At 43.1% G+C, this 26,388-nt stretch overlaps 1 protein-coding gene across 2 annotated transcripts in view; it reads right to left on the bottom strand.

Moving 5' to 3' along the window:
- MCRS1 (microspherule protein 1) overlaps nucleotides 1–26,386 on the bottom strand; it is an 81,713-nt gene extending 55,327 nt beyond the window's left edge. Inside the window, exons 1-10 of one of the 2 annotated variants that reach the window (XM_033939053.1) lie at nucleotides 26,231–26,386; nucleotides 25,434–25,578; nucleotides 22,803–22,923; nucleotides 22,579–22,717; nucleotides 10,631–10,792; nucleotides 10,327–10,436; nucleotides 3,766–3,874; nucleotides 3,476–3,614; nucleotides 2,995–3,070; nucleotides 2,795–2,823 (exon numbers count right to left, since the gene is read on the bottom strand). In XM_033939053.1, coding sequence (XP_033794944.1) covers nucleotides 2,795–2,823; nucleotides 2,995–3,070; nucleotides 3,476–3,614; nucleotides 3,766–3,874; nucleotides 10,327–10,436; nucleotides 10,631–10,792; nucleotides 22,579–22,717; nucleotides 22,803–22,923; nucleotides 25,434–25,443 — 895 coding nt within the window. In that variant the 5' untranslated portion in view covers nucleotides 25,444–25,578; nucleotides 26,231–26,386. The remainder of the gene's footprint in view (nucleotides 1–2,794; nucleotides 2,824–2,994; nucleotides 3,071–3,475; nucleotides 3,615–3,765; nucleotides 3,875–10,326; nucleotides 10,437–10,630; nucleotides 10,793–22,578; nucleotides 22,718–22,802; nucleotides 22,924–25,433; nucleotides 25,579–26,230) is intronic. The other variant, XM_033939054.1, reaches the window with a different exon arrangement.
- Nucleotides 26,387–26,388: the final 2 nt, after the last annotated feature.

Below are 26,388 nucleotides of genomic sequence, written 5' to 3'. Positions count from 1 at the left end.
ATCCTGGCATTGGCATGCACCAGACTCGTCTTCCTGTGGGTTCCCTCCGCTGTTTCCAGGTCTCACTGCTGTCACCTATTCCTTCCTTGTGGTTGTTCTCTAGGCGGTCCTCACTCTCTGTAGGTGTATCTTGGCAGTTCCACTGTTGTTGGTGATTTTCCACGGTCTCCCTGTATGCCTCATCTTTGAACTTCTCTAACTCCCTAACTTCTTCCTCAATGGTTTCCTCTGTCATGAAGTTTTCTGCCTCTCTGTCCTCCTCCTCCACTTCTCGAAGTGCTTCTAGTTCCAGTATTCTGCCCTCCAGGAGTCTGACTTGCTTCTTCAGGCCCTCCAGTTCCTTGCATCGAGTGCATACATAAGACCGCCTCCTAGAGGGGAGGTAGTCAAACATATGGCAAACGGTGCAGAAAACTGGGTAGCTCAACATCCTGCTTCTGTCTGCTGCTTCCATTGCTGTCCGCTTGCTGGTCTGCCGTCTGAAGTGGCTTCTTCTTGTTTCCCTATATGCTTTCTCACACTTTGTCTGAAGTGACTTCTCCTTGTGCAGGAATCTGTGTAGCGTCCTTGGTGTTATTGTGAAGTCCTTCTCCTGATTTTAAACCTGCCACCCTTGTTCCTTGTGTGTGTCCTCTGTGTCTGCTGTGATTGTCCTCTGCTACTACTGTGTTTGTTTATCTACTGCTTTTCTGTCCTGTTGCCCTTGTGGTACGTGCCTGTGTAGGTGTCCTTCCCTAGTGTTTCTTCTTTGCAGTGACTCATCCCTTCGCAAAGGTGCTCTCGCTAAGGCGAGTGCCTTTAACACTCGCCTTCGATGCCGTTGGCCCCTCCCCTTTTAGGGGAGAGCTCAGATGGATGATGTCAGGACAGGTGGATGATGTCAGGGGTTGGGCGGAGCTACCTCTCGCCGCTGCCCCTTGCTCTCGCCTGCCTTCTCTTGCTCCTTCTTCCCTTCTTGTTCTCTGCTTCTGCCTCCTTCTCCTCTCCTGCCCGCCTGCCCAAGCCTGTTAACTGAGCGCCGTTGGCCCCTCCCCTTTTAAGGGAGAACTCCAGTGGATGACGTCGGGGGTGGGCAGAGCTACTTCTCGCCGCTGCCCCTTGCTCTCTCCTGCCTTCTCTCGCTAGCAGGTATCACAATGTGTTATGTCCTTTGGAGAGGATGTGTTAATCAGAACAAGTGTAAGAGTAGTAGGCACCCTATGCAAACCTTCATTTTTACATCCCTCTCAATTAACTTCCAGGTCCTTGCTGCAACCCCCCACTGCCCCACTCCAAGATTTTGATAGTTAAATTCAGTCATGATAATCACACAAGCATGTTATAAAAATGCAGGTTAAAGTATGTGCTGATGTTTCTTTGAGTTTCTGTGGCTATCAGGTCCCACTGTTCTGTGTTGATGGCAAGTGCTGTTTGCTGTTGCCCTAGGCAACTGCCTATTTTTATCTAATGGTACTGAAACAAGGTGAAGTAGCTAGGGGTGAAAGCTGGTTACTCTCCATCTTTTCTAGCCCTCCAAATTTTCCCACCACATGCTCCCTTACTATCACATAGCCAATCTCATCTAGACCTCTCTTTCATTCCCTCCCTTCTATCTCTTCCAATTCTCATACTGTTTTGCATTATCACCCCTTTTTTCTTCCCCTCTCAGGTTCCCAACCCCATCTCTCCATTATCTCTTTCAGGAATCTATCCTCTTCACTATCCCCTCTTCAATTCCTTGAAATTCTCCATTTCTTTCTGGGCCCTTTATATACCTCTCACCTCTTTCAGGGCATGTGTAAAATATGAAGTATGTTTGCTTTCACAGCAGGTAGTAATTAACACTAGAGGAAAAAAGAGGTAGATAGCATCAGTTATCCAAGATGGCTCTCCCTTTTGTGCCTCTTCTTCGGTCTTTCCCGTTAGGATTCTCCACTCACTGTCCTCACTTTCTGCTCCCTCCATCCCTTCTCTTAAGAGTCATCCCATCTATGGCTGCAAAAATGGGAGCAATAAACTAGCAGCAAAGGGCCGGGACCACAAGCTCATCTTGTCTTAGAGCTGCCCATCTAGCACTGCAAGTCATGGCCTAGGAAGGAAGGAGGAGAACAGTAGCTGAATTGACATCAGAGCCCTCCATGCCCCATTCCAGCCACTTACTTTGCAGCAGTTATAGTTGCGTTAGGCAGGCCAGCATGTGAGACAGTAAGAGTATGCACGCTTGGTTGGTTTGCCAGCTGCAGCATTGATAACCAAGGAGTGAGAGACTGGGCAAGAGCAGAAGCAAGTCAGGAGTGGGGAAGCCAGAATAAGAGAGTAACAGCATGGAAGTCAGGCAGCACAGAGGAAAAATGTAAATTCACAGCAAGGGCCAGAAGGAACGGACAGATGCTGTTATTTAAATTACTATTATAAGAAACTCAGGAATGAGATTTACCTCATCCTGTGGTGGAGAAGTAGAAGCAGTGTACTAGCAGAGGAGGTGGACATAGGGCAACTTCAAGGGGGGATAAAGGAGACAGGGAAAAGGAGAAGTAGAAAGGAGAGGACAAACTCACCAACAGGGAAGGGAAAGGAGCAGTTTATCAGCAGAAGGAGGTTGAGTGAATCTATAAGTAGTATACATTCAGGAACTCAAGCATTTTTCCCTCTCTGCTCCAGTGGGCTAATACTCTATCTAATGTACCTGGGGCAATAGGGGATTAAGTGACTTGCCTAGGATAACAAGGAGCAGCATGGGATCAGGGGGCTGAGGCTGTAGCTCTAACCACTGCACCAGAGACACAAATAAGGGAGGAAGCGACAGCAGACTCACCATGTTCGAGTGCCTCATCCCGTAAGTCTCTGAGGAGAAAAGGAGACTGATATAAGAACAAGGAAGGAAAACTAGGGTATTATAAAGTCCAGTCATGTTAGACTGCTTTCTTTGATGCAGATATGGAATCTACAGACAGGATACAACGCGCCAAACTAAAGACAATGAAAATAAATCAAGCAATCTAATTTAAAGCTTACTTTAGTTTGCTGTCATCAATCATATCCTCAGCATCGGAAAAATTCAGCACTTGATCCCCCTTCGGAAGTGGCTGCACTGCAGGGACAAAAGACATCAGGCAATTTGCCATCCGCATACCCACCCCCAGGTTACAGTGCATAGACACATACCCAGCTCGTTACAACACAAGATCTGCCATGTTACAGAGTGCACAGAGTCTGATATCTCCTCTGTGTCCACTGAGTCTACATGTTACACAGTGTGTACAAGAATCAAATAGCATCTCCTGCTGTCAAGGCAGAGACAAGAAAATAGTGCAAAGGGCTACATTACCAGGAATTTTCTAGCACCCAGTTACAAGACAAACACATATAAACTGGGCATGTGCACAATAGGAAACATTTCTGATTCCCCAGCACTTGTCTGATGCTTAATTAATGCCACAGAAAAGCAGCATTTGTTTGATATTAATTAATGCCACAGAAGAGAGGTGAATTATACCTGTTTGATCTTCCAGCAGGTAATATTGCTTCATGAGCTGCCAGTGTATCTGCAGGGACTTTGCTGTGCGGGAAGGGTAGAAAACATGGGGATGTGTATTCAACAACTCCTGAAACGTCTCCAGCGTGGGTTGACTTGTCTGTAGAACAACAGCCATCTTTATTAAACTGCAGTGAAAAAGATGCCAGAAGAGGAGGGGAGCCATGCAAGAACAGGAGAGAAGGGGGAGGAGGGGGCTGGAAGTAGTGTGTAAAAGGAGGGGGATGGAAGTGGCTTTGTCCAGTACGTACTGATCCAATGCTGCTCAAAAGCTCCTCTTCAGCCTTGCTGTACAGAACCTTGCTTTGAATGGCTGCAATTGCCTCAGGGTGAAGCTGTCTCATAGCCTGACAGGCCATTCTATAAAAATTAAAAAAACATCTTAAAAAGCAAAGTGAGGAAGCAGAATAACCTATACAGACTTTTTTTTTAAAAATAAATCACTTCTACTTATAGCACTATTGTACATAGCACTGTACAAATATATGGGAGAGACTGTCCCTGCTCCATAGAGCATACACTATTCAAAACAAAGATTTAAGGCATTTGACATTATGGGAAATGGTTCAAAACATGGGCATGGAAGACAATTGGTGAGATCACCACAGAGCATGGCTACCTAAAATGGGTGCTCTGTGATGGGACAGACAAACCAACCTATGAAGTAATTAAATAGAGCAAATTGAGAGAATAAAGCACAGTCCCAACTTAGCCTTCTTTACAGAAAACAGCAAGAAGGAAAAAAAAATAGAAGAGGCAACAAGAGCGAGAGCAACTGTGGGCAGTGTACCATATAATATGTCTGCTGAAGCAACAGTGGAGCTCTTGGAGCTGAAGTCAGAGGATGAACAGCCAAGGAGAACAGAGACCTGGTACAGAAATCACTACAAGGAAGATATGCAAGGTTGGAATTGCAGAGATCAAAACAGAAACTGTAACAAGTGACGAGGGAATAAAAAGGAGGTGATGAAAAGCCTCAAGTTGGAGATGGTGGTATTGGGGGCCCAGAGAGACATGATGAAAAAAAGGAGGACTATAACATGACCATGACAGATCTGCAAAAAAAAACAAAAACATTCAAGGATTCATAGGAAGCGAACACAGAGCTATTAAATAAGGTATAGAACTTAGAAAACATATGTGCAGAAAAAACCTGATAAGTCAGGGTCTCCCAGAAATAGAAGACAATCACGTAACATAGCAACAGAGTAGATGATGGCAGATAACGACTTGCATTGTCCATCCAGTCTGCCTAACAGTCCTATTCATTATCAATTCACAATTAAACCAACAACGTTATTTAATGGGGGTAAATATTCAGCAGCGACAGTGAGGCCCAGATTCTCTAAACGGCGCAGTTGTTGTCAACCACCATAAAAGCAGCCGCCAATCATGTGTCAATCATGCAACGGCACCATTTAGAGAATCATACCTCTGGCAAAGGTAGGTGCCAGAAATGTAGGCCAAGGTTTTCAAGGCCAACATTTACGGTGCCTACCTTTGACATGAATTATGCCTACGTAGGCGCTTTACAGCGCCTAATGCCACTTCTGGCGTTAGGCATCATAAAGCACCTACGTAGGCGCGATTCCGGTGCCTTTTTTTAATCACCAGTAGGTGCCTGGAAAAAAAACTTTTAAAAGCACTTTTAAACGGCCTTTTCATCTTAATTTAAGAATCGGTAGGGCGCCTACCAGCACCTAAGTTAAGGCGACATTTATAGAAATTTGGCCCTAGTATTTTGCTGACCGCTGCTGATGTTATTCCTAGATATTCAATGCTGGATCATGGCACTGAATATCTGATTTATGCAAAGCTGGCTAAAGCAAAGCCGGTTTAAGTCAATATTTGGAACTTAAACAGCTATGGGTTACCACAAAAAGATAGGACTGTGTTTTGTATAGTTCCATTCTTTACTGGTCAACTGCTAACTCTGCCCCCAAAACACCCCCAAAATAGCTGGTTTTCACTTAAACACTAACCGTTAATTTTCAGTGGCAATAACCAGGTAAGTGCCCCAAACCAGTAGGGTTTTCGGGATAGCCCTAGTGAATATGCTTGTGAGAGATCTGTGTATAATGAAGGTGACAGGCTTAAAAATTTGCCCCTTGTGTATTCATTAGTGCTATCCTGAAAACCTCACTAGTTAGTGGTCCTTCAGGACAGAGTTGGAAACCACTATTCTAGATAGAAAAATTGACATAACATTATGAATGAATTAATGGAATTCATTTACCAAAAAATGTAAGCATTGCATGAGCATACAGCCCCATACTACATAATTAAAAACTAATCCTTATTTCATGATGAATAACTTTTGGACTATAATATATCTTAAATAGAAAACTATCTTTAAAGAGATTTTTCCTCAAAAAAGCATTTTATTTAAAAAAAAAAAAAAAATCCAATTTAAATTTTAAAAAATCCAATTTATTAAAGAAATCATTGATTTTTATCCACCCTGATCTCTACAGATAAAAACAGATCAGGATCAAGTTAAGGTAACAATCCCCCTCCTGGCCTCCTAAATAGCCTCCCTCCCCCCAGCCTGAAAGCTTCAAAGCCCCTCCTCTCCTCCCAGGCTTACCTGTCTCCCTGGTGGGTCGTTGGGAGGCAGAAGCCCCTTCACTCCTGCTTTTACAGAATGGCTGCTGAAATCTCTCGCAGCAGCTCACAGTACTCCATGTAATACTGCAAGCTGCCACAAGAGGTCATGGCAGCCATTTTGCAAGGGGCAAGAACAACTTGCCTCATTTCTGTCTCCAACAACCCCAGGGAGTCAGATAGATCCTGGGGGGTCATACCAGGACCCTGAGGGGGGTGGGGGCATTGATGCCAACAGACTGGGGTAGAGGTGGCTCAGGAGGGATTTTAAAATAAAAAATAATTAAGCAGATCCCGGCCAATATTCAATGCCAGAGCCTGCATAGCTAAGTAAGTGAAGTTAGGACAGCTTTTGAGCTGTCCTAAATTCACCCACTCAGGTACTAGCACTAAATACTTTCAGCACTCAAATAACTCTTGGCTTCTCCCCAATACTGCCCCCAGTGCCACCCTTGAACTGCCCACATTTTTGTTGGGCGATTTGCGGAAATGTTCAACAGCACTGTCCACGGAATATCCCCACTTAGGTGGCAGTAAGCGATTTAAGTAGACAGAAGAGGCTCTTGCCCGCTTACATCTCTTTATTGGCTGGATTGGGGTTTTTGTTTGTTTTTATACTCCTGTTGTCTGAGCATTTTATTTTTCCATTTGCTTTGGTCCCAGTGTCTCTTTTCTGCATGTTTCATGTCATGTCTCCGGTTCATAGACAACGGCGCGAAAGACAAAAGCGCGCGCCGACAATTGAGCGCAGCGCGCGCCGCCACGCTGCTCTAAATTACAGTTTTTAGGGGCTCCGACGGGGGGTTTTGTTGGGGAACCCCCCCCAGTTTACATAATAGACACCGCGCCGGTGTTATGGGGGGTTTGGGGGGTTGTAACCTTCCACATTTTACTGTAAACTGAACTTTTTCCCTAAAAACAGGGAAAAAGTGAAGTTTTCAGTAAAATGTGGGGGGTTACAACCCCCCAAACCCCCCACAACGCCCCCACAATGCGGCACGATGTCTATTAAGTAAAGTGGGGGGTTCCCCCCCACGCCCCCCGTCAAAGCGCTAAAAACAGTAATTTAGAGCGGTGCGGCGGCGCGCGCTGCGCTCAATTGTCTGGGCGCGCCTTTGTCCCGGCGTGCTTTTGACCTGACACCCATGTCTCCTGGCTATTTCACATTTCCTCTCCGTCCATGTCCACCATCCATCTTCCCTCTATGTCTCTGTTTCCTGTCCAGCATCTCCCCTGTCTCTATCCTTCCCCAATGTTTATCATCTGCTCTCTGAGTATCCCTAGCCCTCCTAGTATTCAACATAATTCCTATACTCCCTCCATGCTTAAATATTTTATTTATGTCCCTGTCCCATCTCTTGTCCAGTTTATCCCCTCTTCCCCTTCTCCTACACCCCCCCCCACACACACACATGGGATCAACATCTCTCCTCTCTATCTTCCCCTCCTCCAGTTTGGCATCTCACCCTCTCTTTTCACCGATTCCCTTGTCCTCTCTCTCTTCCTTCCTCTACTTCCCTCCCAAAAAGAGTCCAGCACCTCTCCCCCTTCCTTCTCCATCTCCACCCTAGTCCAGTATCTTCCCCTTCCCTGTACGTCTGGCATTTCTTCCTCTGCCCCCCCATGGGTTAAGCATCTCCTTCCCCCACACCTGTGTGGCATCTCTCGCTCCTCTCTTCCCTAATCACTGGCACCCTCCTTCTCCTGATACTTCAATTGCACTAAGCCGCTGGCAGCCAGGAAAACACACCATTGCTGCTGGCTTTAAAGCTTTTTCCCTGTTGCTGTCTTGCCCACAGAAGTTGCATCAGAGAAAATGGAGCAGTAGCAAAAAGAAGCCCCAGGCAGTCAGTTGCGAGATACTGTGACATGCATTCATAATTTTGAGAAGGAGAGACTGATGCAAAAAACTAGAACAACAGGACCAATTTGCTCCTAGTTACCATCAGAGATGTGAATAGAAAGAGAACATCTTTGGAGGAAGCCAGGGAACTTTTGAGAAAAAGGAGATCAAGTCTGGGGATAAGACATTTGTGCAGGGCACTAAACAGAGGTTGGCATCCTTCAGGCAGCAGCAGGTATGAACAGGAGGCCAAAGAAAAAAGTGTCCAATAGGAGGGCAGAGAACAGCAATTAAGAAAGGATGATGTTCTCTTAGGGTTTCCGCAGCTGGCACCATTGTAAGTTTCAGAGTCTCACTACTCCTTGCCAGGCAGAACCAACATTTTATCCATTATGCTGTGGCTTTCTTCAGGATATGCTGTTAGGTCTGCAGTTTGTCTTTATATAGTAGGTCCTCAAACTCGATTAGTTGGGGTGTGAGGTGAATGAGGCAGGAAAGTCCGTTGGTTACCAACCTGAATTTTGTTGGGAAAATCAGTTGGTCTCTTTTTCCCCTAGAATGGAAAAGTCTCTGGTGAGTTTAAAGATGCTCTCCCCATGAAGCTGGGTTATATGTTCTCTTAGGATTTCCGCAACTGGCATCATGCTTGTTGCAGGTTTCCGGGTCTTGCTGCGTCTTGTCAGGTAGAACGCTGAAGAAAGCGACAGCATGATGGTTGAGCGGACCATCTCCATACGGAAGCAGGGAACTCCTAGTGCTTCACAGACTTTAGGTCCAGGATGAACCTCCAATCTTCTGTGCCTTTCTAGGGCACTATGAAGTATGGAATATCTGCCAGAGCCAGATTCTTCTTCAGGAACTGGTTCTGTGGTGTTTATGTCCAAGAATCATTGCACCATTGCGCAGACCCTAGCACCTTTTCTGGTTGACCTGCTGGGGAATCGATGAACAAATCTGGAGGGCGGTGAAAAAATTTTATCTTGTGCCCTTCCCAAATGATGTCCAGCACCAAACAGTCTGATGAGGTCTGTTCCTATTCCCTGCAGAAAGCCACCCGCCAATGTGTATGGGGGGAGAGGGGTGGTTGGCCGTTGACCTGGCATCATTGTTGTTTTTTGTCGCCTGAGCCACCACATAAACCTGAGGGTTGTTGGCACTGTAGTTGCCAAATCCCTGTCTGGAACCTTGGAAGAGGAACCAGAGGAAAACTGGAAGGATCTCCGAGAAGAAAGAACAGGCAGTTAAAAGCAAAGGCTTCTTCAGCAACACAAAGTGTTCCAAAACTACAGCCATTTTATAACTTGACACTGCTCCTGCCCGGGAACACTGTCTTGCATCAGGATTACCATGGTTTCTTATTTTGGTTCCAGTCTATCAAGAGAGAAGCGGAGCGCAAGAGGGAAAAACAAAGCAGGGTAGGGCATTGCATGTAATGCAGAGAGCACAAACAAACAAGGAAGATAGCTAGATAGGCGGCAGAGAAATAATTGGAAACTCTTTGCAGCTCTGAAGGACAGCCTACACACATTTGCACACTGCTGCCTCATCCTGTGGGACTAATACCAGTCATTGCTGAAAGCTGCAGGTAGAATGCAGGTAGCTGCAGGTAGACTATTGCAGGTAGACTATTGCAACTCTATCTACCTAAGCCTAACAAAGAAAAACCTTCAAAGACTCCAGCGGATTCAAAATGCCGCTGCTAAGCTTATCTTCGCAAAAAGCAAATTCGACCACGTCTCACCACTTTTGTCCAAGCTCCACTGGCTCCCGATAATCTCCAGAGTCCACTTCAAATGTGCCTGCCTTACTTTCAAGATCCTACATGGCATTCTCCCCCCTTTTATTCCTCTTTCTTGGAATTCCTCTAACCCCAATTCCACCAGATCTACCCAGAAACTGAAACTTTCCTTTCCCTCTAGAAAAGGCATTTCCCTTGTAGGAAAACTAGGTTCCTCCCTCCCTTTCAGAATCACTGAGCTCTGGAACAATCTTACCTTCCCTCTTAGGAATCTGAGCTCCCTCCAAATCTTCCGTAAACATCTGAAAACCTGGTTATTTTCAAAAATGTAACTCTTCCTCTCTCTGGTTACTCTGTCCTAAATTTTCTCTTCATTTTGTCTTTTCCTTTCACTGGAGTTCCTTTCTACCCTAACCCTTGTTAACCGTGTCGAGCTTTGCGAATGTAAAGATGATGCGGTATACAAACCCAAGGTTTAGTTTAGTTTAGAGTGGATCATTTCCACACAACTCTGAGGCATCTGGGCCCTTTGCATTCACTCAAGAAGTATGAATTCAGACAGAGGCCTCTTGGATTGGGACTAGCTAAGGAAAGGATTTGTGGCTCTGCTTTCTGTCTATTACTCACTTGGAAATGACGGGGTCGTAAAGCAAAGCATACCAACGCTCTTGTACCTCACGCAGGGAAAAGCGACAGCTGAATTTCATTCCCAAATGAACAGCCGTTAAATCATTTGTCTAGAAGTGAATATACACAAACATGAAATGGTTAGTGCAACCCAATGGAGCAGTGGACATAATCTGAATGTCAGGAGCTCAGTTAAGGGGCCCACTGTGCCATAGAAGCTCAATGAGAGCTAAAATTTCCACACCGATTAATAGCGCCTGTACACAAATAGCCAGCAGCAAAATCAAGCTCATTATGTCCCTACCTGTAGCACTGCATTGATCAGCAGCAGATCATCTGCAGGTTTCCAGCGTCCCAGGTCCTTGGTCACCTGCAGGGGCTGTTTGCTCTTCTTCATGCGTTTAGTAGTACTGGGGCTTGGACTGGGAGAGGCAACAACAGGAATAGACACAGATTTGGAGACCTGCTGAAATTAAAGGTAGGGGGGAGTGAGGGAAGCTTGTGGCACACAAAGTGCTTCAGAAATCCCAGAATATACATTAAATTATCAGTTTCAATGAAGACACTCAGAACAGGTAAAGCGTAGCAAGAAGGATGAAATCCTCACGGGGTATACAATGTGTCAAAACATTGAAGATGAAGGAAAAAACCTAATATTGTAAAAATATTTTCATAAAAAGTTCAACTGCTCAATATACAAAATAAACTTGATCAATTGCAGATAAACATGGCACAAGAAAACAAACTCACTACAGATGTTTGTGGCACAAAGGGTTGGAATTGAGACACCTGTGTTTCGGTGGTACAGCCTGCATCAGAGTCACTTGAATATTGTGTTCTGTATGACTATTCTACATAAGCTCCCTGCTGAATCCTGTGATATAACTATTAGATTGGGTGACTCCTGATGCAGGCAACATAGCAAAAACATGATGGTGTCAAGTCCAACCCCTTGTGCTACAAATATCTGCAATTGAGCAAGTTTATTTTGTATACCAAGTAATTAACTTTTTAAAGATCCTTTTATTAAAATACAAGGGTCATTTCACAAATAATGCACACTATTTTTGTAATTTACATGTTTTATTTTTTTTTTCCAAGTATTTCTTTATAGTCCTTCAATATAGTCTCCCTGCTTTGCAATGACCGAGTCCCAACGTCCAGGAAGCTTAATTATTCCATCCAAGACACCCTTTTAGTTCAGTTGATGGATGGCTCAGGTACCGGCAGAAGAAAGCTCTTCCAGAGATGCAAAACGATGTCCACGCATAGGCTGTTTTAACTTTGGAAAAAGGTCAAAGTCTGGTGGACTCATGTCTGGACTGTAGGGAGCATGAGGTAACACCTCACAGCCTTATTCATGTAGCTTTTCAATGACATTCCCTATGTGCAGACGAGCGATGTTGTGAAGAATGAGTGGCCCAGCCAAGAGCAACTGAGGTCGGGTTTTGTGCATTTTTCTGTGCATTTTTTGCAAAAAATCACAATAATACACTGCTGTGACACTTCTTCCACATGAAACTCTGTCTGTGATGATGATGCCTTCCTTCATGATCATATGCAAAAATCATCATTTGACTTTTGATTGAGCTTGTCGAAATATTTTTGGTCGTGCGGAAGATGGAGCTCTCCACTCGTCATTGAAAAACTACACAAATACGGCTGGGAGGTGTTACCTCATGCTCCCTACAGTCCAGATATAATTCCACCAGACTTCGACCTTTTTCCAAAGTTGAAACAACCTATGCATGGACATCATTTTGCATCTCTGGAAGAGCTTTATTCCACTGGTACCCGAGTCATTCGGCAATTGAACAAAAACGGTGTCTTGGATGGAATAATGAAGCTTCCTGGATGTTGGGACTCAGTCATTGCAAAGCAGGGAGACTATATTGAAGGATTGTAAAGAAATACTTTGAAAAAAAAAAAATAGTGTGCATTATTTATGAAATGATCCTCGTATTTATACAATATGAGATTTTCTCCGTTGTTGTTTTCTTCATCCCCACTATTTTTTTTTTGTAAGCAAATTTTTATTAAATTTAAAAAAAACACACCAATACATCATAGTAAAGACCAACAAAGACCCCATACAATCATATCTCATTGCCAAAGAGAAACAAGCCAAAATAAAACACTGAAGATAAACAATGATGAGATATGAGAAGACAACCCCCCCAAGCGCAATCCCTAACCCCCAACCCTCCTTACTCATCCCAACCAAAAAACAGGTCAGCAAAACATCCCAAAGTACACTGCGCCAAAATACCCAAGAAAGATGCACAAAGGTCAAAACTTCCCCTCCCAAATCCCCAAACCCAGAACCCCCAAGCCACTCTCCCCATTCCCCCCCAACCTACCACCCCCTCTCAAACCCAATCCCCATAAACCTCCTATCCCTGCCCCAGAGTGGTGTGAAGCCGGCTGTCATGATACATAAAGGTCCCAAACCTTATGGTAAAGAGTCAACTTACACATTATATGTACATAGTCTAAACCAGTGGTTTTCAACCCTGTCCTGGAGGACTCCCAGGCCAGTCGGGTTTTCAGGATAGCCCTAATGAATATGCATGGAGCAGATTTGCATGCCTGGCATCTCCATTATATGCAGATCTCTCTCATGCATATTCATTAGGGTTAGCCTGAAAACTCAACTGGTCTGGGGGTCCTCTAGGACAGGGTTGGGAACCATTGGTCTAAACGACTAAACAACTAATCCCAGGTTGGCAAGTGTCGAGTACGCCAAAGACGGGCTAGGGCAAGCCTAGCTAAATTAACTATAAATAAGGACAACCTGCCTGGTATAGCCAGGAACGGGGGCATTCAACAAACACCCAGCTAATACCAGATACTTTCCTCCAGAGCAAGGACATATCTTAATAACTCCAATCATAAAAAGCATAAAGGAACCTTCCAACGCACCTTCCAATTATAGACCAATAGCTAGCATACCGCTATTTACCAAAATCGCGGAAGGGGCAGTAAAAGCAGAACTCTCCGCATACCTGGAAAAATTCAATATCCTAAGCGACAATCAATCGGGCTTCCGCACGGACCACAGCACAGAGACCATTATAGCCTCCTTACTTGACCACTTGCACATACTCTTCAGTCGGGGCTCCAGCGCCCTGATCTTGCAATTTGACCTAAGCAGTGCGTTTGACTTAGTCGACCACACTATTCTCCTGGAATGCCTGGCCCACATTGGCATCTCCGACCTGGTCCTCAGCTGGTTCCAAGGGTTTCTACGAAACAGATCCTAAAGGGTACGCAAAAATGACAATTTCTCCTACAGCTGGGTTAACTCCTGCGGCGTACCGCAAGGCTCCCCCCTGTCCCCCACCCTGTTCAATATCTACCTCGCCTCCCTCAGTAACCTCCTTCACAAACTCAAGCTCAAATTCTTCATCTATGCAGATGACATCACAATTGTCATCCCTCTAACCAGTCTATCCCAGGAACTTCTCACCTACATAACTAGCATACTCAGTCAGATAGAACTCTGGATGCTCTCCTTCAGACTAAAACTCAACCCGGACAAAACAAAATTCTTCCTAGCCACCCCCAAAGACAAAATCAAAGACACCACAATCCAAGTGAAAGGATTGGTTTTCCCACTCGAACAAACATTAAAAACACTAGGAGTCACGCTTGACAAACATTTATCCCTAGAAAATCACATCGACCTCACTGTCAAGAAAGGCCTTTCAGCACTCTGGAAACTCCGTACCATAAAGAAATACTTTGATGACACCGCATTCCGCCTACTAGTTCAATCCTCCATTCTCAGTATACTGGATTATTGCAATATCATTTACCTAAGCTCCACAAAGAAAATCACCAGAAGACTAAAACTGATTCAAAATACAGCCGTTCGCCTCATTTTCGACCTGAACAAATGGGAACACATCACTCCCTTCTACCACCAACTGCATTGGCTACCTTTCGAATCCCGAGTCCTTTTCAAGTTCGCCTGCATCTGCTACAAAACAGTATTTGGTCTTTCACCAAAATACCTCTCCCCCCATTTCACTATGTATTGCACCAATAAGAAATCCCGCAGAATTCAGATGTTTGCCTTCCCCTCCATAAAACTATGCCAGCTCAAAAGATTCCTCGACAAAACCTTCGCCTTCCAGGCGGCCAAGCTGAACCCTTGGCTAGCCCAAATGATGCTAGTGGCCCCGACCTATCTCGACTTCAGAAAACTTCTCAAAACACACCTCTTCCGCGAACAGGATCCTTAACCCTTTTTCCCCGCTACAATCCTACCCCCCCACCCCTCCCTTTCTCTCCCCCTCCCCTCTCTTGGTTCCCTCTCCCTCCCTTTTCTCTTCCAATCCAACTATGACAAACATCTGCTAAAACCCCAATACTTCCTTCCTCGTTGCTTGTAATTCCGACAAAATTTTGTAAATCCGTGGTCAGACCGGATCCTAATTTAATTGATGTGAACTGCCTAGAACTCTTTGGGTATGGCGGTATATAAGAATTTAATAATAATAATAATAATGCTTCCCAGTTATGCAAACAATTAATTGTCCCACCATATTCCAAAAGTCCTTAATTCTGGGACATGACTACCATATATGCAAAAAGGAGCCTTCTTCCCCACAAGCTTGCGTCATACTCAGGATAAATGCGGGACAATCGCTGGGGTGTCATATACCAGCGATAGAACATTTTATACCCATTTTCAATAAGGGCTGATGTACTGGGAAGGGAAAAAAGACCCTTATAGAACACCCGCCACTCAGAGGATCCCCCTATCCCCCCTAAATCCTGATCCCATTGAGAACTATACACATCCTCCGGGGCCTCCAGTAGGAGCAGTGCCCCATACAAACAAGAAGTCCCCCCTCCCCACTCCCCTTCATAAAGCTATTTCCAACCAAGTTTCACCCAATACTAAGTCCCAATAAGCCCTTTCTTTAGAAAAAGCCGTAATTGCGCATAAGGTAATACATCAGAGTGCGCTAAACCAAATTCATCCCGTAAAGCTTCAATGGGCATCACCGAACCTTCTTGCCAGACTTGTCCCACCATTCTCAACCCGGCTCTAACCCATTGGTAACGGATGGTATCTTCACCCCCCCACCCCGGAACAAAATCAGTCAGCAAGCTAATGGGCATCTAAAGAAAATACAAATGTTCTCAGAACATTTGTTTCCGCACCCAGTACCAAGCGGACAGTATGGTGTGCATAAAGGGATTGCAGATCCCCAAATGGGCATGCAGAATTGACAGAGGAGCCCAAGGTAAAAGCCACAAGGAAGTGTCAGGCATAAAAGCCTGTTCTAAATGCACCCATGGCCGATCCACATATCCAAGCCAGGTTGCTACCTCTTGCAACAAAGCCATCTGGTGGTATAAAAAGATATTTGGCACACCCATCCCCTCTTGCTATTTCACCTGAAACAATATTGCTCTGAGCACCCGCAGCGGCTTACGACGCCAGATATAGGCAAACAGCTTCCTATTGAGAGTACGAAAAAATACCGCTGGAATTGGTAAAGCCATGAAAAAGTACAACAGCTTAGGTAAGATCATCATTTTCATGGCAGCAATCTGCCCCAAGCAACCAATCGTCATCCTCTCCTATCTGTCAAGCTCCTGAAACAAGCGTTGTTGAAGAGCCGGAAAATTTACCGCAAACAAGGTGAAAGAATGCGCCATCAATTGAACACCCAAATATTTAATGGACTTAAGTCGCCCAACGAAATGGAAAGTGCACACGAACCTATATAATCTGAGGGTCTGAAAAGGAAAGATTTAAAATTTTAGATTTTTCCATATTCACCCTAAAACCCAAAACCACCCCATAGGTTTCCAAAGTGGAAACCAAAGTGCTCAAAGAGACCTCTGGATCACGAAGAAACAGAAGAACTTCATCTGCGAAAAGCAGAATTTTACGAGACCGCTCTCGAACCTCTACTCCCCTAATGTCTACCCTGCAAGCCAAAGGTTCCATAGAAATGGCAAACAGAAGCGGGGAGAGCAGACACCCTTGTCGCATTCCCCTGCCCAACTCCACCGCTTCTGACAAAAATCTGTTCACCTTAAACTGGGATGAAGGTGCTGTGTATAAAAGAATCCAATGGCAAAACTTTTCATCAAATCCCATCTTAATCAAAACTGCCATCAAAAACTCCCATCTAACCCGATCAAAGGCCTTTTCAGTGTCGAGGGAGAGCACAAGGGCTGGAATCTTCTGCTGTTGTACATGCCAAATCAAGTGTAATGCTGTTTTAATACTATCAAACACCTAACACCGACAAATAAAGCACGCCTGATCAACATGAATCAAAGAGGGTAACACCTGCTGAAGCCTCTGGGCTAAGATCTTTGCAAAAATTTTATAATTGGAATTCAGAAGGGAAATAGGCCTATAAGACTCACAGGATTGAGCATTCTTGCCCGGTTTAAAAAGCAAGGTCACCGCTGCCATTCGCCAAGACTGCGGCAAGAGCTGCTTAGTATCCAGTTCATTAAAGACTCGAACCAAGGTGCTCGCTGTTTTGACACATTCAGAACAGGCAGTTAAAAGCAAAGGCTTCTTCAACAACACAAAATGTTCCAACACTACAGCCATTTTATAACTTGATACTGCTTCTGCCTGATAACACTGTCTTGTATCAGGATTAACACGGTTTCTTATTTTGGCTCCAGTCTATCAAGGTTTGTATTACAACTCCCTCACCAAGCATCAATTCTAGTCCCCACATCCCAGCAACAGTACCAGACCTTCTCAGAGAACGACAGAAGAAAAGAAAATGAACAAGACTGCCCCATATGGAATAGGTGCATACTGACACCTGATGTGCAAATAAACTGGACAAATTTTCCAAAAACCCACAGACTGTTTTATAAGCAAGGCCATAGTATAATGCTGTGTGTGGCTCCAAGATCCTATATCAAAATACTTTCCACAGCTCTAGTGTCCCTCAGATAGAGGGCTACTAACTATGGCTCCTGAGACGCACATGGCTCTTTGAGAATTTAAATGTAGTTTATTTTTAGCTGTCTTTGCCTTTCTAATAGCATCTATTGCTAACTAACTGATATTGATTTCTAGGTTTTTGAAAATCTCTAGCTTGTTTTCCCTGCTTTAGCTACACAAATAAGACTTATGTGATTGCACTCCATTTAGACAGGATTTGCAGGACCTTTAGCATTTAAATGCCTTCTCTCCCTGCCCCTTATATAATGACCCAGGCCTGCTTTTCTTGTCCTGCTATGCCTTTCTAAGGCATAGAGCCAATTATTTTTAATTCAATGAAGCAGCAATCAAATAATGATGATCAAAACACAGCTGTCCTAGATCAAACTAATGCAATAATTATGGTGCCTTAGAGGCACAGAAGATATTTTTGTATCAGTATCATTTCGGGAAATGGTTCTAAGGCTTTCTGAAAAATATATCATACCAAGTGGTCAGTGCTGGTGAATACTCTTCTTTGTGGGTGAACCTATGTGGTGTCTCACAGGGTTCATCACATTCATCCTATTTAATGTTTACCCAGTATCACTAAGTAATTTACTAAGCAGCCCACAGGTAAAATTCTATATTTATGCCGATGATATAACAATACTTATTCCTTTAACATCTTTTACGACTGAAGTAAAAAATCAGATATCGTTTATCCAGACACAAATAGAAAAATGGACTACTACATTCAAACTGAAGCTCAATCCAAAGAAAACAAAGTTTTTCCTTGCCAGTCCCCATGATAAAATCATTGAAAAGACATGTCATTTAAATGTCAAAATTATTCCACAGCTACCACGATAAAAATATTAGGTGTTACTCTAGATCGTTCATTATCATTTAATGTTCATACCAACCTTTTGGTTAAAGTATGCTTTTCAATCCTATGGAAGCTATGTACCATCAAAAAATACTTTGATTCAACGTCTTTTTTGGATTCTGGTTCAGTCATCAATCTTGTCTACATTGAACTACTGTAATATTGTTTACCTAGGCTCTTACAAAAAGACCTTTAGTAGAATAAGAATAATAGATAATACAGCAGTTTGCCTGATTTTTGGCCTTAAAAAACATGATCACGTAAGCCCTTACTATTTAAAGCTTCATTGGTTACCATTCGAGGCTAGAATTCTGTTCAAATTCGGTTGTATCTGTTTTGAAGTTTTATTTGGATTGTCTCAAACCTACCTTTCTTCCCACTTTGAATTCTATAATCCTAACAAGAATACACAAAGATCATGCTGGTTTTTGTTTCCTTCTGCAAAAGCATGCTGTAATAAGAAATTTGGGGGGAAAACTTTGGCATTTCAGGCTGGTGCAATGAATTCTTACTGGAATGCTCTTATCTCTCAAACTCAATCCTATTACTTACTTTGAAAACTTTTTAAAACTTATTTGTTTGACTTGATTGTATTTTTTATCTTTTATGATATATTTGAGCATGATTCTTATTTATTATACTTTTACTTCTACTTATTTGGAACTGCCTTTGAGATTAATTAATTAATTTTGATTCTGATTTTGAATTAATTGTAATCTGTATTTCTTCTGAGAATCCATTTGTCAATTATTGTAATTTGCTTTATGTCCAACTTTTTCTTATTGTAAACTGCCTTGAACTGAAGGTTTGGCAGTATATAAAAATAAATTATTATTATATATAGGTGCATGTCTATAGAGGAAAGTAGGTGACTACTTTCCTTTATAGAACCCTAGTGTAACTGGGTATATAGGCACTTAAACACAAGCCATAGAGATGACTTCAGTGTGCACCTACATGCCAGTAATACATACATAATATACAGTATTCTATAAGTTATGTAAGTAGAAATGTGCACCCCCCTATGAGCATGATTACCTGTAAAATATGCACTATCACCATCGGTCCCATGTCTGTGCACAAAGCAGCCCACAGGATTAGCACAGCAGAAACACAGCACTTTGCAGACTGAAGAGTCTCTTGTCATTATCACTTCAGCTCTGCAAAGCAGCCCAAGGGTACTGTCTCCGAGTTCCTTGGGTATATGGCCATTTGATGACCCAGACAGAATGCCTGCAGGTACCACTCTGAGCCCTTTGGAATTATCCCCTGCAGATACCATTTTGGGTCCTTTTAGTTGGTGCCTTAATAAAGTTATATTTTCCTTAAATTTTACTTCTCTCTTTATCCTTTGACTTAAGTCAGTCAGCACTCACAAATGCCCAGAGAGCTTTTGCAGACTCTTCTGAGCTCTGGGGGAGCAGAGTCGACCAGACATCAAAAACGATGTCACTTACATACTGTATGTCCATGAAGTACTAAAATGTAAAATCTTACTCAATACATTAACAGGAAACTAATAAAGACTTAATGCTAGAGTTATATGATCCCACTGACCCCAGCCTAGCTGCTCCAGTCCAAAAAAAGCTGAAGCATTTCCAAAACCATGCTAGAAATGCAACATTAAAATGATGAAAAGGACTATTGCCTGGACTACTAGATGCAAACTGCGAGCTGAAATCAAGTGTTTCAGTTTCCATAGCAAACAATCTATAAAAAGCCATACAAGCCACCTGTTTAAAAGGATAGCTGAGAAATCAAACAACTCCCATATTTCTCCTAAATGTGAAAGACTCATCTTCACTATCAGGGGATTTACTTCAGAACCTCCTTTCCTAGAGACACTAATTATTTCAGTCTTTTACATTTCTAATAATAGCTTGTTAGAACATAACCAAGTCGTTCTTATATGAAGGCATTTGTTAAAATCACATGGGAAGATTAGGTTGATGCTTCAATTATCTTCTTTCTGGTAACAAGGCATATGAGTCCTGGCAAGTGGACTAACTTCCCTTAACCACAAGCTGTGCAAAAGGCATTATCTACAACAATGTCTCTCAAACTTTTTTTTTAGCTCCAGCACTCTAAGGGCTCCTTTTACGAAGGTGCATTAGGGCCTTAACACGTGGAATAGCACGCACTAAAATGCCCCGCGTGCTAACTGCTACCGCCTCCTCTTGAGCGTGCGTCTAATCCAGTGCGTGCGCTAAAAACACTAGCGCACCTTCATAAAAGGAGCCCTAAATGGAACAAATGTTTTTCATGGCATTTACTTGGGCCTTCATCCCACTTGAAAGCACTACAGATTATTCAAAATTCCGCAGCATGTGTTTTGATGGGAAAATCATGATATGAACATATTACACCTATTTTAAAGAAACTGCATTGGTTACCAATCTGCTACCGAGTAGAATTTAAAATCTTGAAAATAATTCAGCAAGGAATATATGGTATTTTGACAGATTATCTGACCAAATGCCTGAAAATATACAAACAGAGAACTGAGATCAGAATGCTCTTAAATGTACAAAAGAGATGAAATTAGATATGTTACCACCAGAAAGTCATGTTTTTCGGTTGCAGGTCCAGTGCTATGGAACGAATGTAAACCGCTTAGAACCTAACGGATGTAGCGGTATATAAGAAATAAATTACATTACATTACTAGTGTTTAGAAAATTTCTTAAGACACATTTTTTTTGTGTTAGCATTTAGTTGATTCTAGCAGTTTATATAGACTTGGGATGATGGTACAGTAAGTTCATGGTGAAGAGAGAAACTAAGGTTAACTGATTGATTTTTTTTTCTCCTATTTTATTACATGTAGGTTTTGTAATATGATGTAAAGTGTACTGTAAAATTTGGAGTACAATTATGTATGTTTACCTGTAAGCGATTATAATTTTTTTTAAATAAATTGAAATTATATAATTGCAAACACCAACAAAAAATTAAATTTGAGAGTTATTTATTTAAAGTTCTTTAAGTTACATATGGGTAATTGTAACAACAGAGAAATAAAGTAGATAGAATTACTAATCTATGCAATGGATGTGCTTGTTTTTTTTAGTGCAAATTAACTCAAAATGCGGCTCTATAGTCAACAAGCAAACACGCATTTCATCATCCACCATCTGCAGTCGTTCTCTTTGTTACGATTTGTCAGAGCTGAAAATCCAAGTTCTCAAATATAAGAAGATCCAAACAGTAACAAAGCCTTGATTGGTTTGTTGCTCAAGTTAGAATAACTATTGAATAAAAAATAAAACTAAAATTACTTGTCGTTATTTTTCAAGGACCAATCACGTCAAAGAATGATGCTTAGGGTGGGTGGGAGGATATTATTAATTTGATTAGGGTAAGGTTATTGAGAAAATCTATGTCTATGTGTTTAATGAATAATCATTGAGTGAGTGGGTGGGAGAAAATGATTATGCATAATTGTAAGTTGAATGTGCTTGTACTGACGTAAGTATTATATGTGATATATTCATGTATTGCACTATTGAAGTATGGAAAATCAATAAAGAATATTTTTAAAAAAAGATTATTTGTCCAAAGGAAAACTAGCAGATAGCCTAAATGGAAACATTCAACGGCATCTCCAACCTACTCCTACCCAGATAGGATCCAGCACAAAATATCTGGGCCTCATTTAGCACAGGATGGTAGCATTTTTTAAATGCTGCTTGCTGCCAGCTGAATACTGACCACTAAGCAAATTCCTTCCCACCGCCCACACTAATATCTCACTACTGCAAGCCCTTCTAAAACCTGCACAGCCTATTCCACTAGATGTTTTGCAGCTATGGAACACTTTTTTTTATCAACAACTTTCCCAAAAACAGTAAATCTGAAACAACCTAACGGTCTGCCAGACCAGTAAAGAACCAATCCAAACCCTCTCCTACCCGAAAGCGCATTCACACACACACTTGAAAATTGGAAGCAGCAGAGCCAATCTTAACTGTATTGGAAAATGACCCTTACATGAAATTTACCAGGATAGGCAACTGCTTACCTATTATAAGTAAAAACATTTTCATAACCCTTGATGGATATGGGTCCAAAATGCAATACGCAAGCCCTGGTTGCTAGAATTAACTCCATGACTTTTGTTTCATCAAAAGTTGGAAAACTGCTGCTTAGAAGAGATACCGCAAAAATCTTGAAAAGAACCAAATCTTCCTCAAATCAAATATGTCATGACATACTAATGCTGACAGAAGCACTAAGAAAAACAATAAATGGGAGGATAGGGAAAAAACATAATGCTGGAGATGGCAGCAATTTAAATGAGTATCACGGATGACAACAGGAATCTGGCTCTCGGGATATTATGGATCAAAACAACAATAAAATCAAAAATGTGAGATAGGTCTTGTGTTTTGAAAAGGTTACAGACATTTGCCCTAGGAGATCCACATTTGAGTTTCAAACTTACTTTCTTTTTTTCACTAGATGAAGGTTCACTCCCTGAGCAGCGTCCTGGCTCCATGCCACTTGGGCCCTTTGCTCTGCTGCAAGACTTAGCAAGACTGCTTTCAACCAACTCGTCATCAAACTTTTTCCTCTTGATAAACCTAGAGGGGGCAGGATAAAGAGCATCAGGACCAAGTGAAAGAAAAAGCAGCAGAGCTCTCTCTTACCCGAGGTTAAGCATCTTACCTAGATGAACTCCTGCGTTTGGGAATGACTCCCGATACCTGCGATATGCTCCTTTTCTGTCCTGCCATTGATTCCTCATCCTCTGATCTGCTGGCAGCACCCGAGGTCATTAACAGATCACCTAGGTTAGAACACAGATTTTCTCTCACATTCAGCACCAATCACTTCACCTATCTGCAGCCACAAAGAGGACAACAGATTCACTCCACACGGTTGAAGCACTATGGACTGAAAGCACTTTTGACAAATCTTGTTACCTCAGGGATATTTTTTGTTCTGCCTTATTTTTTTATTAACGCTTTATGAATATAAGAAAGCATGCCTTTGCAGTGATGTATTTAACCCAAGATTGCTATCCTTCTAATGGATTAAAGCTCTGTTCTTCAACCTTTTTTACACCTTTGGACTGGCGGAAATAAAAGAACTATTTTGTGCACCAGCACCAGTCCACGGACCAGCAGTTGAAGAACACTGGTCTAAGTCGTGGGCCAGACTCCGCCCCCATAATAGTACTAATTGTAACACTATTTTTTCCATTCATTTTTCATAGATACACACAATATAATCGCATTAACAACACATAATGGTTAACCACAAAATTAAACCATTCATTCCTACCAGAACACATATAACCCCTATGCAAATTGACACAATTCAATCACTAAATTCATAAATAAAATCATTCCCCCTACCTTTGTTGTCTCCCTCCCTCTATGCTGTGCCTTACCTTCTGGCCTGCTCCTGTCTGGTCTTTTATGCCGCACCCGGTGTTATCTTCAGACCGGCTCCCTCTTCCTCAGGCAATGCGCAAAGCCGCAGACAGTGGCTCCTCACACGTCCTGCGCCTTATCTGGAAGCCTTCCCTCTGACGTTGCGATGTCAGAAAGAAGGCTTCCGGTTCAGGCGCAGGATGCGTGTAGGAGCCGTTGCCCGTGGCTTTGTGCACTATGGCAGTGAGAAAGAGGGAGCCGGCCTGAAGATAACGCTACATCGATCACTGGCAGTTGAAGAACACTGCACCTGCTGACCCTGTGGACTGGCAGGAAATTTCTGCGGACCGGCAGTTGAAGAACACAGGATTAAAGCATTGTAAAGCTCTAGTCTAGTGCTTCTCCTGCACAGCTAAATGACCTGGAGACCACACAGCTAGCCAAGTTATTAGAACATCCACAATAAATGTGCAAAAGATAAATCTGTAAATAAGAATCAGTACATGCAGATTCATAGTGGGTATTCTGAAAACCCAATGGGCTGGTAGTCCCCAGGATAACACTAAACCCCATGAGTGGTTTCAAGGCACCTCCATGCATCATTGTTGCCTCAGTCAACAGTGCCAAAACCAATTCTCAGTCTATCAACCAGTTGGGTTGTTAGAATTAACATCATTGTGTATATCCTACCATAAACATGCATCTGGCAGCACTATAAAATGATAAGTAGTAATAGTATAAGACACTTACTATACATAGGGGTGGGGAACAAGGGCCGCTATCCAGTTGGGTTTTCAGGATTTCCCCAATGAATATACATGAGATCTATTTGCATGCACTGCATCCATTGTATGCAAATAGATCTCAAGCATATTCATTGGGGAAATCCTGAAAACCCGACTGGATTGCAGCCCTCGTTCTCCATCCCAGAGCCTCCCAAACTGTGGGTCACAGAACCTGCTTTTGAGGTCACAACCTAGGTGAGTTCTCCTTAAGTACATCATTATTCTGCACCTCCATGGGGGTCATAAAATCTTATTTGGCTTTAATCAAAGAATCACAGGCACAAAAAGATTGGAAAGCAGTGCTATAGGCACTAGTTATGATATTTATTTTAAGCCTATTCTACAAACAGATGTAGACTCCAAATTTTCTTTACAGAATATTAGTGCAAGTGGCAGAGAAAGAACATACATTTAAGCATCACTTACACCAGTCCTATAACTGAACACTATGCCCAAATTTTACCATGCACACTTCCACCACCAAAGTATGTACCATGAAACCTGGCCAGTTCTCTGCTATTGCTGGCTTTTATTAAAACTATGAGCATCAGAGAATTTACCTTGCTGGTCCGCGGTTTAAACCTCTAACGCGATTTAGTAAACGGAGCCCTATGTCTCTTCCTGCTACCTAGAACAAGGCAACTCCTTCTTTTTACTGCATACCCATCGGGATAATTCTACAGTTGCATACACTCCGTCTGGCTACCTCCTGTGGTCCATAGCAATAACAGATATTCGATGCCAGGGCCATGTTTGGCCATCAGTATTGAACATCTGGGTCAAAGTTCACTGCTGCGGACTTAGCCAGACAAGCCAATAACCATAGGCTGGCCAACTAAGGTCTATCTAACTGGTAGCCTCAGCTGGCCAGCCGCTGAATATTGGCATTGACCAGCTAAGTCACTAGCCAATCCAGGGAATGGGATATTTGGCAGGAAATAGCCAGCTATTTTCCACTGAATATCAGCGGCTAGCCAGCTATATACTATTTGGCTGGTAAGGAGCTGTTCCTGGTCAGCCAAATAGCACTGAATACTAGGCAAATTGTCTCCATTATTTGGGGGCCCAAGCTGGTCACCAGTACACTGGGTGCTGCAAATGGTGGGGGGGGGGGGGAGAGTTAGTGAATTTCTTACCTTTCTCCATCTCTTTTTGTGCCTCCTTGGATGGTCAGACCAGAATTAAGGGTAACAGTCACCATGTACCCTCCAAACCCCTAGCGCCTGTGACCGACCCTTCAACAGCACTGTGGCTGCAAATCCTCTAGCACAGCTGCTTTTACTGGATTGTTGAGTAGAAAGAAGAAGAAAAAAATCACTGTATTCAGATGTTATTGCAATTATTACCATAAATGATAACCCGAGGCTAACTCCTTGCAGCAAATTAATGTAACCATTCTTGGGCCCATACAAAAAGACAAACGGCAGAGCTGGTTCAGCGAGCCAGTTTTACCACGCAATTAACTCAAACAAATCCTGCAGCTATGCTAGTATGAACAATGAGCAGGGAAATTACTGTAAACATTAAAAAATGTGGCAGTAATCCTCAGCTGGTTCTCAAATGTCACCCTTCATGTCAGTGTCTGCGCAGTGACTGACTCAGGCAATGAGTCTCCCTCCCCACCTCCAACCCGCCCCTAAACACAAAGCCCTACTATTCTAATGCTCCCCCTCTGTCTCTCCAAATCGCATGCCCGCCTCCCCCTCCTCCTCCCAACATCAAACATGAGATCCTTAGCGGTCTAATACCTGCTTAGCTGCCCCCCCGACGCCCCATAATTAAAAACATCCCTATTAGTCCGTGGCCCTCCCTCGCATAACCAAGTCACCCTCTCGCACACGGAGCGCGCCTCCTCACAAGGGACCTTTTCGCAGCCTACCTTGCCCTCGGTCCGGCATTTGTCACTCATTCTCAAACTTCCCTCCCGCCCTACCTTCCAGCTCGTGCTTCAGAACGGCCCGTGACCAGCCCAACAGCCTTCCTTCCCCCAGCGTGCCGCCTCGCCGAGAAACCGGAAGTTACGTCGCAGGGGGGGGCGGGGTGCAGCAAAGGGAAAGACGTGAATGCGTCCAAACGGGTTGGTCACTGCGA

This window comes from Geotrypetes seraphini, chromosome 3, assembly GCF_902459505.1.
Source record: "Geotrypetes seraphini chromosome 3, aGeoSer1.1, whole genome shotgun sequence".
In the NCBI taxonomy this organism is placed as follows: Eukaryota; Metazoa; Chordata; class Amphibia; order Gymnophiona; family Dermophiidae; genus Geotrypetes; species Geotrypetes seraphini.
Note: the sequence above shows the minus strand (reverse complement) of the source record. Positions and strands in the feature narration are given on the sequence as shown.